The 15,749-nt window shown below is 33.7% G+C and overlaps 2 protein-coding genes across 2 annotated transcripts; one reads left to right on the forward strand and one right to left on the reverse strand.

Moving 5' to 3' along the window:
* Positions 1-9,684: 9,684 nt before the first annotated feature.
* On the reverse strand, positions 9,685-11,064 carry LOC133327384 (odorant receptor 67d-like). The gene is made up of 4 exons (XM_061535945.1): positions 10,819-11,064; positions 10,225-10,757; positions 9,967-10,156; positions 9,685-9,894 (listed from the first exon to the last, which is right to left on the reverse strand). Exons 1-4 carry the CDS (start codon positions 11,062-11,064, stop codon positions 9,685-9,687), a joined length of 1,179 nt encoding a protein of 392 aa, XP_061391929.1.
* Positions 11,065-13,923: 2,859 nt separating this feature from the next.
* Positions 13,924-15,292, forward strand: LOC133327383 (odorant receptor 67d-like). Its single transcript, XM_061535943.1, has 4 exons — positions 13,924-14,169; positions 14,232-14,764; positions 14,821-15,010; positions 15,083-15,292. The coding sequence occupies exons 1-4, from the start codon at positions 13,924-13,926 to the stop codon at positions 15,290-15,292; spliced, it is 1,179 nt and encodes a 392-aa protein (XP_061391927.1).
* The last annotated feature ends 457 nt before the right edge of the window (positions 15,293-15,749 follow it).

Consider the following 15,749-nt stretch of genomic DNA (forward strand, 5'->3'; position numbering starts at 1 on the left):
ATTTCAACAAGCCATGCATCCGGCAGGTCACTCTGTTCCAGGTCGTAGGCCACCATTCCAATGTGAAGGTCTGTAGTTTGGGGGTGGGTATAAATAGTTCGAACCGTCCGAACTTAATGTCGTTTTTTACTTGCCATTACATAAAGAAAAGCCTTCTAAACATTGTTAATTTGGGCTGTAAACGGTGTATAACCGGTCCATTGAAGGAATGGGGGGTTTGAGTGTTGGACTCAGTGCGAGTTGATTGTATTGCAGTCGCAATCAATACCTGTAATTACTTTCTCAACGTGTAAGCCTTTGTCTGCATGCATTTAAATGCATTTATTACTTAACACCAGACAGTTATCGTCAGTCATGTCTGGGTAGTTACCGGCAACCCATGAATATTTTATGTTAATAACAGCAATTATCAGGTAACCATAAAAAACGTGAGTCATAACAATATTAAATGTCATGGTAAAAATTAAGTCTAGGCAAAGTAATTACAACACAAATTGAAACTTTTTTAAATAAAAAAATGTTTTGAAATTACGATATATTTTAAGAAATCATTCGACACCACATTGGGTTAGAGGGATGTGTTCGATAGAAAAATGTAGAGCCTAAGGTAGACATTTCTAGTATAGAAAAAATAATGTCTAACCTCGTTTATAGCAACAATACATAGAGCCTTGAAAATCCTAAATTTTATAGACAAAAATCATAGGTCTTTTTTCTTATAAAATATAAGGACTTTTTCTAAAAAATCGCCGGACTCTAAAAAGCAATCTCAGCTCTGTGAATCCTACATTTTATTGATACAAATCAGAAGATTTTTTAAAAAAAATCTAAAGACTCTGAAATTCAATCTCAGCTCTGTGAGGCCTACATTTGTTAAGGATTTTAAGGCATTTAGTTTTTTATTAAACAAATCGTAGTACTTCTAAGACTATATTTTATTAATAGAAAAAAATCGGAGGATTTTTTGTAAGAAAATCGAATGTCACTTTATAAAATATCTTAGAAATCTGAGAAGAAATGTCTTACTTAGCTGACTTGTTACAGAACGGTTGTTCCATAAGCCGAGCTTAAAAAAGATTTCCAAGCGCGTCGGTCTTGTGCGCAAGTCCACCAATTTGGTAGACCACGTTCCAAGATGTTGCTTTCTACTTGGTCTTTCCATCTAACTCGTGGACTTCCCCTTCTACGGGAACCATCAGTAGGCTCATTTTTATATGCCTTTTGAGCTGGGGCATTTTCATTCATCCGCACAACATGGCCTAGCCACCGTAGTCGCTGCAGCTCAATACGACTGACTATGTCGATGTCCGCGTATAAATTGTAAAGCTCGTGGTTCATTCGACGCCGATATTCACCGTCGACGTAGATCGGTTTCGTAGATCTTTCGGAGAATTTTTCTCTCAAACACCCCAAGAGCTGCCTCATCTGCTTGCGCAAATACCCATGCTTCTGATCCATATAATAGCACGGGTAGTATCAGCGTCTTGTAAAGTGTGAGTTTGGTCTGGCGGGAGGTGGCCTTGTTTCTAAACTGCTTACTTAGACCATAGTAGCATCTGTTGGCCATCACAATCCTTCTCCGAATTTCAAAACTGATGTCATTCGTTTTATATATGGCGGTACCAAGGTATATAAAGTCTTTAACTACCTCGAAGCTGTAGTTCTCAAGTTCCACAGTTGGTCCGAGTCTTCTGGGCGTCTTGCGCGTTGATACCATCAGCTTGGTCTTCTCGCCGTTTACTGCCAGACCCACTTTGGCAGACTCCTTTTCAACTTGATCAAAGGTGGCTGTTACCGCTCGCAATGTTCGACCCATTATATCGACCCTACTTTAACTGCTGACCTTGTGCCACTTAAAGTTATCCTGCATAGCCGTATTAATTTTGCAGGAATACCGAACGCAGACATGGCTTTAAACAGCTCTGAACGGATAGAGCTGTCGAATGCGGCTTTATAGTCGACAAATAGGTGGTATGTGTCGATGTGTTTTTCGTGTGTCGTTTTTTTTTTTTTTTTTCCAGGATTTGGCGCAGAGTGAAAATCTGGTCAATGGTGGATTTGCCAGGTCTGAAGCCACATTGGTATGGTCCGATTATGCCATTGACCATTGGCTTCAATCGTTCACGCAGCACACAGACTTATTCCTCTATAGTTGGCACATATCGTCTTGTCTCCTTTTTTGTGCAAGGGACACAGAATGCTGAGGTTCCAATCATTGGCCACCAGTCTTGAATAGTTCAGCTGGTAACCCATCGGCTCCTGCTGAAAACATATGAAGATCATAGAAAAATTCAAAGTCTAAATTTTTTTGTAAACAAACGTTTGTCTACATTTATTTGATTCAAAGCAAATTATCGAAGGATTCCATATAAAAAAATCTGAGGACTACATATAATGGCAGAGACTGTACCAAAACTTTTATCCATTTGGCCAGGGAGGAATTTTGTTCGCCATTAAAACACGTCACAAATCCCACAATTTGTTACAATACAAGCCGTACTAAAGGTCAGAATGAAAAATCAATTTTCCACAGCCAATAAATCCTTGATGACAATAAAAATCCACACACTCATGCTATTTTGTCAAGGACATCAAAATTAATTATACTTAAATATCGAAAACATTTATTTTTTCAAAAATTCCGTCATTACATCCTCCTGGAGTGACAATAAAATTTCAACCAAAACGAAATGGAAATGCTTTGAAACGAATTGCTGTTAAATTCATTTCAAAATCTCCAAAGTGCTGAGCAATTGAAACAAAAAGAAAAGTGGCAGTCGCAACACTCATATGAAGTACCCAATGGAATATCAAAACAAAAGACCTCTAGGCTATACCTTTGAAATCATTAACATTTTTAAAAGGATATTTAGTAACGAAATTAGTGACACTAAAAATCGAATTTCGTTACAGCCAACAACAAACACATAGTGACAAATGTCACTTTTGTTGTCGAACTCGTTGACAAAAAGGTAGACATGATGTCTAACATTGACGTCCTTTGTTCTTCGGAGTTTTATTATGAAAGTGTGTCCTGAAGTCATTCAGTCCGATAACATTCTCCTATTGAAGAAACACGAATGAACGAACATATGTTCGTTGATTCTTTTGTGAATGGTTGAATGGAAGAAAAAGGATAACAAAGTAGGACAATAGTCAAATTCATTTTACTAAAACTCAATCGATTCATCTCCCATTCAAGTCTATTGTCAAGTGGTTTCAATGTTGAAATTGTTATTTGATTGGTGTTCTGTTTGAAATGAATAAGGATTTGTATTGCTTTTTTGTTAGCTGAACACCGAAAGGAGAACATTTGCAGAACATAAAATTCAAAATGGCTGTTTTTGTACAAAAGAATTTGTTTTTTTAATTTCAATAGAATATTTTTGTTGGCCATTTTTTTCGGGGAAGGTATTTTTTGTGACCTTCTATTTTGTTCAATTGATTTTTTTAGTAGACCTGGTTTATTGTTCCATAAATTACGCTATGTTTATTGGTCTGGCCCATGAAAAATGCCCATGAAAAATATTCTTTAATAAATCCACGCCTCAGTTGGCCCATGAAAAATATTCTTTAATAAATCCACGCCTCAGTTGGCCCATGAAAAATATTCTTTAATAAATCCACGCCTCAGTTGGCCCATGAAAAATATTCTTTAATATAAAAAAGTATTCATTAAAAAATCTACGCCTTGTGTAGGTCGATGAAAAAATATTCTTTAAAAAATCTACGCCTTGTGTAGGTCCATGAAAAAATATTCTTTAAAAATCTACTCCTTTGTGGGTCCATGAAAAAATATTTTTTAAAAAATCTACGTCTTGTGTAGGTCGATGAAAAAATATTCTTTTAAAAAATCTACGCCTTGTGTAGGTCGATGAAAAAATATTCTTTAAAAAATCCTACGCCTTGTGTAGGTCGATGCATAAATATTCTTAAAAAAAAATCCTACGCATTGTGTAGGTCGACGAAAAAATATTTTTTAAAAAATATACGCCTTGTGTAGATGAAAAAATCTACGCCTTGTGTATGTCGACGAAAAAATATTCTTTAAAAAATCGACGCCTTGTGTAGGACCATGAAAAAAGTGTTCTTTAAAAACTCTAAGCCTTGTGTAGGTCGATGAAAAAATATTCTTTAAAAAAATCTATGCCTTGTGTAGGTCGATGAAAAAATATTCTTTAAAAAATATTTGCCTTGTCTAAATCCAAGAAAAATACATTTTAAAAAATCTACGCCTAGTGTAGGTCCATAAGAAAATATTTTTTAAAAAACATATGTCTTGAGTGAAAAAAAATTCTTGACAATATTCGCCTGGTTGGTGTATATATATTTTTTTTTTGATCTTCGCCTTGTGAATATACTCTAAAAAATCCAATCCTTAAATGGATGCCTAAAATATATATTCTGCAAAAAGTAGACTCTATTGTGGATTAATGAAAAAATATTTCTTAACAAAGTCTGTAAATATTTTTTCCCTGAAAATTCAATACAAAAATCAAAGTCTGTGTGTCTGGAAAAAATAATCTTTTCAAATAATAATGAATTGATAAAAATGTCCATCTAAAGTAGTTCTTTATTCCCAGAATTTGGATTTCCCTTGAGGGTCCACATATTTCTTGGAAAAATTTTGTTAATTGTAGAACATTATTGACAATTAAAGGCAATTTAGAGAGCAATTTCATAGCTAAATGGTGACAAATGAAGAACAAACATAAGGCAATTTATTAAACAATGACAACCTTAACTTCAACGGCACAGAAACTATGACAGACAAAGGCAGATTTTTTTCCAAAAAAGAAAAGGCCAATCATTGGCAATAAATGGTCACCGGGCTAAACAAATTCAATATCATACATTTTTTAATGAACAATAACTGAAACACCATTTTGAAAAAATAACAACTACTGAAATATTATCCACTCGCAGTCTAAGCCCTGTCACACACTTTTCCAATTCAATTCAAACCGAACAACAATCAAAAAACAATTTCAACATTCAACCACTTGACAAAGGACTTGAATTGAAGTTGAATGGGCAGAGGGAGAGTGAATGGTATAGCCATAAAATGAATTGGTCTTTTGTCCACCATTATTATCCTTTTAGCCATCATTCACACAATGAATTGTATCGAACATATGTTCGTTGGTGTTTTGTTCTGACTTGCTTTCACTCACATGTACCAAAGACCTCGAGTGTTGAACATACATGGTTCCACCTATTGTCACCATCAGTGGGACGAGTGAAAACGATGCCAACAACTTTTAGTGTCACTAATTTCATTACTTAATATCCTTTTTAAATAGTTAATGGATTTGCTGTCGAATGTGAAGGTGGTGAGGTATTTCATATGTGATCATTCATAGGTGGTATTGTTTCGAACCACAGTTCCACTTTTGTTTAATAATTGCTCAGCATATTTGAAATGAGGACTAGGAATATTTCAAGGACAATTCGTTTCATTTGATTTGCCACGGTTTGTAATATTTATTGTCTGGTTCAAGATTGACATGCTTGAATTTTGAAATCAATTTGATATTCTATGCTACTTCAATGGTTTCAATATTTAAGTATGATTAATTGCATATCCTTGATCCCTTGGCATTTAGGAATCGTGGTCAGAAAGAAGTTGTAGCTTTATTGAAGAATATTTTTTCTTGCGTCTACACAAGGTGTAGATTTTTTAAAGAATATTTTTTCAAACACCAAGAAGTCGTAGATTTTTAAAGAATATTTTTTCATCGACCTACACAAGGCGTAGATTTTTAAAGAATCTTTTTTCATGCACCTACACAAGGCGTAAATTTTTTAAAGAATGTTTTTTCATGAATCTACGCAAGGAGTAGATTTTTTAAAAGAAATTTTCTGGTGCCCTCTTTTGACGGGCAGAGGAACTAGGTCACTAGTGGTTGGACATCTAGTGGCAAGTGCTTGAATTACAAACACCACAAATTTTAGTCTACCTGCTTTTATTTATTTAGAATTTTTCAATGGTTTGGCCAAGCAATTCTGCCACTTCTTGGAAACCCATGAAATTGCATTTTAAAATCCATTCAATTGACGTTTTGCAGATCAAGAGGACGATACCTTAAGTTACTGGGTCATTCATACAAAACCATGCAATTAATTTCCATTTGAAGATCTTGTACACAAGTATGTCTCTTAAGTCTTTTGTTTCCACATTTAAACGTTCAATTACATTTTAGTTTAGTTCTACCAATAACTCAGTGATTTGTGTTAGAAAATTATTCTAAGGCTTGAGGATCAATAAAATTTTGTCGAACAATATCACAGTTGGATTAAAAAGGTTCGCTATTTTAGCAGCTGTTACTAAGTATTTTTTTTTATCTGGCCAAAAATGCCTTTCGCTATTCAGATTCATAGGCATAGTGAAGAGCTCAGTTGCCTATTTCGTGGAAAGGATAAAATGGTTCATTCAAGATGAGTTCGAAGATCTTTAATGGCGAGTATGTTGCTTAAGTCTTTTGTTTTTTGTCATACTTAAAAGTTCTTGAATGACTTCGGTGACCATTGACAAAATTAGGTGGACTTTTAGAGGACAGTTAAAAATCAATTAAGGAGAAATTTCTGGGAATTTTTCATCGACCTAAACAATGCGTAGATTTTTTAAGGAATATTTTTTCATCGACCTACACAAGGCGTAGATTTTTTAAAGAATATTTTTTCATGGACCTCCACAAGGTGTAATTTTTTTAAAGAATATTTTTTCATGGACCTATACAAGACGTATATTGTTTAAAGAATATTTTTTCGTGGAGCTACGCAAGGCGTAGATTTGTTACAGAATAATTTTTATGGACCTACACAAGGCGTAAATTTGTTTAGAAAATATTTTTTCATGGACCTACACAAGGCGTAGATTTGTTAAAGAATATTTTTTCATCGAACTACACAAGCCGTAGATTTTTTAAAGAATATTTTTTCATGAACCTGCACAAAGCGTAGATTTTTTAAATACATTTTTTATGGACCTACACAAGGCGTAGATTTTTTAAACAACATTTTTTATGGACCTACACAAGGAGTAGATTTTTTAAAGAATTCATCCGAATTGGATGAAATTTGGCATAGGTCACTTCCCATATATACTTTCGTCCGATTTAAGGATAATTGTTCCCCAAAGTCCCTATATATCTCTCGATTTGCACGAAATTTGGCATAGCGTAATGAAATAGAGGTAGAATAATTTGTGTCAAGTTTCCTGAAAATCGGTTCAGATTTGGATATAACTCTCATATATAGTTTCGTCCGCTCTCATGTAAATGGTGCACCAAAGTCCCTATATATATATCCTTCGATTTGCACGAAATTTGGCATAACGTACTTAATTGAGCCTAGAATGATGTCTGCCAAATTTCGAGAAAGTCGGACCACATTTAGATATAGCTCCCATATATAGTTTCGTCCGATTTCATGTAAATGGTGCACCAATGTCCCTATATATCCTTCGATTTGCACGAAAATTGGCATAACGTACTGAATTGAGCCTAGAGTGATGTCTGCCTTGTTTCGTGAGAATCGGTCCAGATTTATATATAGCCCCTTTTATTATAGATTGATTTTAAGTAATTGACGCACCAAGGAACCAATAGGCTGATAGGAACAAAACGTCCTTACTATACTTACTATAACCTAACCTGTGACATGTTTGTTTGAAATCGCTTAATATTTGGATAGAGCTTCCGTATATATTTTCGCCCGATTTCAAGTAAATTGGGCATCAAACTCCTCATGTAGTCAGATTGACATCAAATTTTGCACAAATTACAAAATTAAGCATAGAATTACGTAGTTGCGTTTTCTAGAAGTACAGAAATAGCCCAACGGATGACCTATTTATATTTGTTTGAAGTCGATTTACATACTTTATGGATAGATCTAGGTATATTCACATTTAGATAAATATCACATATTTTATTTCATCCAATTTCATGTTAATAGTCATGTTTAATATACCCATAGTGGTGAAGGATATTATATAGTCGGCCCAGCCCGACTTTACTACTTTTCTTACTGGTTTTTCAAATGCATTTGTGACAAGTATCAATAGAATAGCGATATTTCACGCTCACTCATGCAAACACTCAAGCCATAAAATTAAACCAAGCCAGAAGTATCAACACAAGAGTCCGACGGATTAACTTAGCAACGGTTACTAAGATTTCTCTACCTGCGCGAAAATATTTCACCTTTCTCAATGGCTTAGTGAAGTATATTGCACCGCGTTATACCACTTTTTCGGCAACCATGAAATTGTCATTTAAAATTCCTTCAATTTTAGGTTTGAAAATCTATTGTTGAAGTACCTCCTTGTAGTCCATTGTCTTGACACTTAAATGTTCTTCAATGACCAGTGTTGTCATTGACAACCTCTGGCGATTTGTTAGTTAAGGCTTGAGAATCAATAAAAATCGTATTCTATTGCAATAATAGCACAGCATGTGCAAAAATTGACCGCCTAACTTTTAGCAGCTGTTACTAAATTTGCCTACGTTGTAGAGGAGAGTTTTATGGCCATTTCATTGGAATCCATGAAAATTCATCGTTCATTCAATTTTAGTTTAAGCCTCCTTTTCCAAGGAGGTCTCTTAGCAAATCTTTTGTTTTCACACTTTAGAAATGTCCTTGAATGAAAATTGTTTTTGATTGACAAAAAAAAAAAAAAAAACGCGAAAACTATTGAGAAGGAATTGAAACGAATTCTTCTAAGAAGATGTTTTAGAGGGAACTGGAACACCTGGTCGAGATAAGGAACTGCAAAGATTTTACGCGCCAAAATTTTTAAACGGCTGAAAAAATTCCAAATATCATGGACTAGCAGTCTCAAGAGTACAAGTGAGGCTCAAAAAATTATTTAAAAAATCTACACCTTTTTTGGGAGGCTCAAAAAATTATTTAAAAAATCTACACCTTCTTTGGGAGGCTCAAAAAATTATTTAAAAAACCTATGCCTTCTTTGGGAGGCTCAAAAAATTATTTAAAAAATCTACGCCTTAAATAGAAGGCTAGAAAACTTATTTTAAAAATCTACGCCTTAAATAGAAGGCTAGAAATAGAAGGCTAGAAAAATTATTTAAAAAATCCACGCCTTATATAGGCTAGAAAAATTATTTAAAAAATCCACGCCTTATATAGGCTAGAAAAATTATTTAAAAAATCTGCGCCTTCTTTGGGAGGCTAGAAAAATTATTTTAAATATCTACGCCTTAGATTGAAGGCTAGAAAAATTATTTTAAAAATCTACGCCTTAGATTGAAGGCTACAAAAATTATTTTAAAAATCTACGCCTTATATGGGAGGCTAGAAAAATTTATTGAAAGTTCTACGCCTTAGATGGAAGGCTAGAAAGAGTATTTAAAAGTTCTACGCCTTAGATGGAAGGCTAGAAAAAATATTTTAAAAATCTTCGCCTTAGATGGAAGGCTAGAAAAATTATTTAAAAAATCTACGCCTTTGATAAAGGTCCACGCCTTTGATAGGAAGGCTAGAAAAAATATTTTAAAAATCTACGCCCTAGATTGAAAGCTGGAGCAATTGTTAATAAAAAAACTATGCCAAAGTAGGGAGTCTAAAAAAATTATTTGTCGAATTTATGCCTTAGAAGTGAGGCTAGATAAAATATTTTATTAAATTATATAGCTTTCTTAATTTTTTAAGCATATTTTTTTAAACAAAATTCAATAACAACATTGTTAGCGAATAAATGGTTTTGGTGATTTGCAGACCCGTATTCATCGACAGCGGCATTATGGATCCGACAGATAAACCTTGGGTATTCTGGGCCATCAGCAACATAATGTGTAACATTTTCTTTTCCTTAACCGATAGCTCATACCAACGAACATCACTGTAACATGATTGTATAAATTCTTCATTCTACTTGGGATGAGAATAAAAAATATTAAAAACCGCATGCTATTATTTATTGAAATCTGAAACAGAACTTACCGTAATATCGACCAAAGTACCCATGGCACAAAAAACTTGCATCATTACAAAGCAGTAAAGCAAATAAATATAACCAGCTGGCCAGGAACCCAACAGTACACAGAATAGGGCACATACAATGCCTATAAAGCAAGTACCAACCTTGGCCAGGACACTCCAATAGGTGACTTCTCGACTGGTCTTGAGGAATCTATTTAAAATTGTTATTTTCCGATACTGGTAGAAAGGTTATGCTTCGAAAACCTTCTAGCTACTCACATTAAATATTTCTGATGAAATTGTAAAATACCCCTTAAGGCAGCCAGTGTCTTCAGTGTTCTTTCCCTCTCCGTTTCATAGTCATCATTCAGTAGATCATTAATTTCACGAAATTTACACTGCAATATACCTCGGAATGTGGGTATTTGTGAAATCGGTGTCAATACGGCCATATCACCCGAATATAAACCGAATCCACCCACAGCTATAAACATTACCTGCATGCCACTGGTGATCCAAAAACCAGATGTGGTTTCAATATCCAGCCCCGGTACAAATGCATACACAATTGTTTCTTGCACATTGAATATCAAATTATAGAGAAAAGTAAATGAACTCATACCCAGAACTAACATCAAATTGATGAAGGCACATAATTTCATAAAATTGGCCAGCAATTGCAGGCCCTTGTTCAGATAGACACGATAATCCGAATCCATTTGTTCGTATTTCTTATATAAATCATAACATTCGCTGAGAAGAAAACGATATTGTTTTTGATTGGTTATGTATATAACAAAAGTACAAAGACCCTATAGAAATGGGGGGAACTTGGAAAATCAAAATCGAATTTCTGTTAAAATGTATCATTACCTGTAATAGGGTTCCACCACCCAACGATATCACTTGGACAATAATTGTCCAATCTCCTTCTTTTATATAGCCAACGACCATGGTATAGCCAAGAAATATAAAGGATGATCCAATTATTGATATGACGAATATGGTTCGAATATTAACATGATAGTTTTCATCAAAAACATCAGCACCACAAATGTCGGCACAAAATCTCGTAACACGGACGATTTGTTCAAAACGTTCCGAATGTTTTTTCACCATGGTCTTTGTAACGCGTTGAAGTGGAGTTCAGATGAATACTGTGGGATATGTCAAGGGTTTTCATATTTCATTGCTGCTATTGCATTGAAAAAAAATATTTTTAAAATAATTATTAATAATTGTCCTGTGAATCTGGACAATAGTCACCTCATTGGTCATCACTTCAACGCAATCAAGTATAGATGTGTGGGAAAGGTGTGAATTGTTAAACTATTTAATATTTTTATACTATTTATTAAATAATTTTTACACACCTATGTAGCTTCCTGTAGATTTTTTAAACACTTTTTTAGCTTCCTATAGAGGGCGTAGATTTTTTTAAACACATTTTCTAGCCTCCTAAAGAGATTTTTAAATAAATATTCTAGCCTTCTATAGAGGGCGTAGATTTTTAAATACATTTTCTAGCCTCCTAAAGAGGGCATATTTTTTTAAAATATATTTTCTAGCCTCCTAAAGAGGGCATATTTTTTTAAATATATTTTCTAGCCTCCTATAGAGGGAATAGCTTCTTTAAATACATTTTCTAGCCTCCTATAGAGATTTTTAAATACATTTTCTAGCCTTCTATAGAGGGCATAGATTTTTTAAACATATTTTCTAGCCTCCTATAGAGGGTGTAGATTTTTTAAATACATTTTCTAGCCTCCTATAGAGGGCGTAGATTTTTTAAATACATTTTCTAGCCTCCTACAGAGATTTTTCAAATACATTTTCTAGCCTCCTATAGAGATTTTTAAATACAATTTCTAGCCTCCTATAGAGGGCATAGATTTTTTAAATACATTTTCTGGCCTCCTATAGAGGGTGTAGATTTTTTAAATACATTTTCTAGCCTCCTACAGAGATTTTTCAAATACATTTTCTAGCCTCCTATAGAGGGAATATTGTTTTTTTAATATATTTTCTAGACTCCTATAGAGGGCTTAGGTTTTTTAAATATGTTTTCTTGCCTCCTACAGAGATTTTTTAAATACAGAGATTTTTTAATACATTTTCTAGCCTCCTATAGAGATTTTTAAATACAATTTCTAGCCTCCTATAGAGGGCATAGATTTTTTTAATACATTTTCTGCCCTCCTATAGAGGGTGTAGATTTTTTAAATACATTTTCTAGCCTCCTACAGAGATTTTTCAAATACATTTTCTAGCCTCCTATAGAGGGAATATTGTTTTTTTTTTAATATATTTTCTAGACTACTATAGAGGGCTTAGGTTTTTTAAATATATTTTCTTGCCTCCTACAGAGATTTTTTAAATACATTTTCTAGCCTCCTACAGAGATTTTTCAAATACATTTTCTAGCCTCCTATAGAGGGCGTAGATTTTTCAAATAATTTTTTTCGAGCTCTATAGAGGGCGTAGATTTTTAAATACATTTGCTAGCCCTATATAGAGATATATAGAGATTTTTTAAATACATTTTCTAGCCTCCTATAGAGGGCGTAGATTTTTGAAATACATTTTCTAGCCTCCAAAAGAAAGCATAGATTTTTTAAATACATTTTCTTGCCTCCTATAGAGGGCATAGATTTTTTAAATACATTTTCTTGCCTCCTATAGAGGGCGTATATTTGTTTTAATACATTTTCTTGCCTCCTATAGAGGTCGTAGATTTTTTTAAATACATTTTCTAGCCTCCTATAGAGTTCGTAGAATTTTTAATTACATTTTCTAGCCTCTTATAGAGGGCGTAGATTTTTTAAACACATTTTCTGGACTAGCCTCCTATAGAGGGCGTAGATTTTTTAAATACATTTCTAGCCTCCTATAGAGGGCGTAGATTTTTAAATACATTTGCTAGCCTTCTATAGAGGGTGTAGATTTTTTAAATACATTTTCTAACCTCATATAGAGGGCATAGATTTTTAAAATACATTTTCTTGCCTCCTATAGAGCGTAGATTTTTAAATACATTTTGTAGCCTCCTATAGAGGGCATAGATTTTTTAACACATTTTCTAACCTCCAATAGAGAGCGTAGAGTTTTTAAATACATTTTCTAGCCACCTATAGAGGGCGTAGCTTTTTTAAATACATTTTCTAGCCTCCTATAGAGGGCATAGATTTTTTAAATACATTTTCTAGACTCCTATAGAGGGCGTAAATTTTTTAATACATTTTCTAGCCTCCTATAGAGGGCGTAGATTCTTTAAACACATTTTCTAGCCTCCTATAGTGGGTGTAGATTTTTTAAATACATTTTCTAGCCTCCTATAGAGGGCGTAGCTTTTTTAAATACATTTTCTAGCCTCCTACAGAGATATTTAAGCACATTTTCTAGCCTCCTACATAGATTTTTAAATACATTTTCTAGCCTCTTACAGAGATTTTGTAAATACATTTTCTAGCCTCCTATAGAGGGCATAGATTTTTTAAATACATTTTCTAGTCTCCTATAGAGGGCGTAGATTTTTAAATACATTTTCTAAGACAGGGTGTCTCCTTTAGTGACAATTGCACGTAATTGTAATTAAGCAATTAACCTCTTCACATCTGTCGGTTGTTCAAATCCTAATTGTTTATAGCCAATTATAAATATTATAATTATAATTTTTTTCTCTCTATCTATTTCTAGCCTTCTGCAGGCGGCTAGAAAATTATTTTAAAAATTTACGCCTTGTATAGGATGAGCATTTAATAAGAATTAAAATATATATTTTTGCTCAGAATCACATATATGCAGCGATGGTGGTGTTGGTGTAATGAGCAATTATCCTACCATTGTCAGGATTCACATGACAAATTATTGACAATTACTTTAATAACATTTATATTAACTGCCAGCCATAACATAGAAACCATTTTGACATAGCTCACAGTATTCATCTGAACTCCACTTCAACGCGTTAAAAATACCATGGTGAAAACACATTCGGAACGTTTCGGACAAATTGTCCGTGTGACGAGATTTTGTGCCGACCTTTGTGGTGCTGATGTTTTCGATGAAAACTATCATGTTAATATTCGAACCATATTCGTCATAGCAATAATTGGATCATCCTTTATATTTATTGGCTATACCATGGTCGATGGCTATATGAAAGAAGGAGATTGGACAATTATTGTCCAAGTGATATCGTTAGGTGGTGGAACCCTATTACAGGTAATGATACATTTTAACAGAAATTGGACTTACAATTTCCAAGTTTCCCCCCATTTCCATAGGGCCTTATTGTTTTTATTATATTCGTAACCAAGCAGAAAAAATATCGTTTTCTTCTCAGCGAATGTTATGACCTCTATAAGAAATATGAACACATGGATTCGGATTATCGTGTGTATCTGAGCAAGGGCGTTCGATTGCTGGCCAATTTTATGAAATTATGTGCCTTCATCAATTTAATGTTGGTTCTGGGTATGAGCTCATTTACATTTCTCTACAATTTGATATTCGATGTGAAAGAAACAATTGTGTATGCATTTGCACCGGGTCTGGATATTGGAACCACATCTGGGTTTTGGGCCACCAATGGTATACAGGCAATGTTTATAGCTGTGGGTGGATTTGGTTTATATTCGGGTGATATGGCCGTATTGACACCGATTTCTCAAATACCCACATTCCGTGGTATATTGCAGTGTAAATTTCGTGAAATTAATGATCTACTGAATGATGACTGTGATACGGATATGGAAAGGACAGTGAAAACCATGGCTGCCTTAAAGGATATTTTACAATTTCATCAGAAATATTTAATGTGAGTGGCAAGAAGGTTTTCGAAGCTTAATAGAAAAAAATAAAAATTTTAAATAGATTCCTCAAGACCAGTCGAGACGTCACCTATTGGAGTGTCCTGGCCAAGGTAGGTACCTGCTTTATAGGCATTGTCTGTGCCTTATTCTGTGTACTGTTAGGTTCCTGGCCAGCTGGTTATATTTATTTGCTTTACTGCTTTGTAATGATGCAAGTTTTTTGTGCCATGGGTACTTTGGTCGATATTACGGTAAGTTTTGTTTCAGATTTCAACAAATGTTAGCCTGCAATTTTAAATTTTTTCCATTCTCATCCCAAGTAGAATGAAGAATTTATACAATCATGTTACAGTGACGTTCGTTGGTATGAGCTATCGGTTAAGGAAAAGAAAATGTTACACATTATGTTGCTGATGGCCCAGAATACCCAAGGTTTATCTGTCGGATCCATAATGCCGCTGTCGATGAATACGGGTCTGCAAATCACCAAAACCATTTATTCGCTAACAATGTTGTTATTGAATTTTGTTTAAAGAAAAATATGCTTAAGAAATTCAGCAATTTATAAAATTTAATAAAGTAGTATACATAGCCTTTATACTAAGGCGTTGAATTTTACAATAATAACATTTCTTCTAAGGCGTAGATTTTTAAAATAATTTTTCTAGCCTTCAATCTAAGGCGTAGATTTTTAAAATAATTTTTCTAGCCTTCAATCTAAGGCGTAGATTTTTAAAATAATTTTTCTAGCCTTCAATCTAAGGCGTAGATTTTTAAAATAATTTTTCTAGCCTTCAAACTAAGGCGTAGATTTTTAAAATAATTTTTCTAGCCTTCAAACTAAGGCGTAGATTTTTAAAATAATTTTTCTAGCCTTCAAACTAAGGCGTAGATTTTTAAAATAATTTTTCTAGCCTTCCATCTAAGGCGTAGATTTTTAAAATAATTTTTCTAGCCTTCCATCTAAGGCGTAGATTTTTAAAATAATTT

The sequence above is a fragment of the Musca vetustissima genome, unplaced genomic scaffold, assembly GCF_032173495.1.
Source record: "Musca vetustissima isolate MV318-11 ecotype Yass unplaced genomic scaffold, APGP_CSIRO_Mvet_v1 utg40236, whole genome shotgun sequence".
In the NCBI taxonomy this organism is placed as follows: Eukaryota; Metazoa; Arthropoda; class Insecta; order Diptera; family Muscidae; genus Musca; species Musca vetustissima.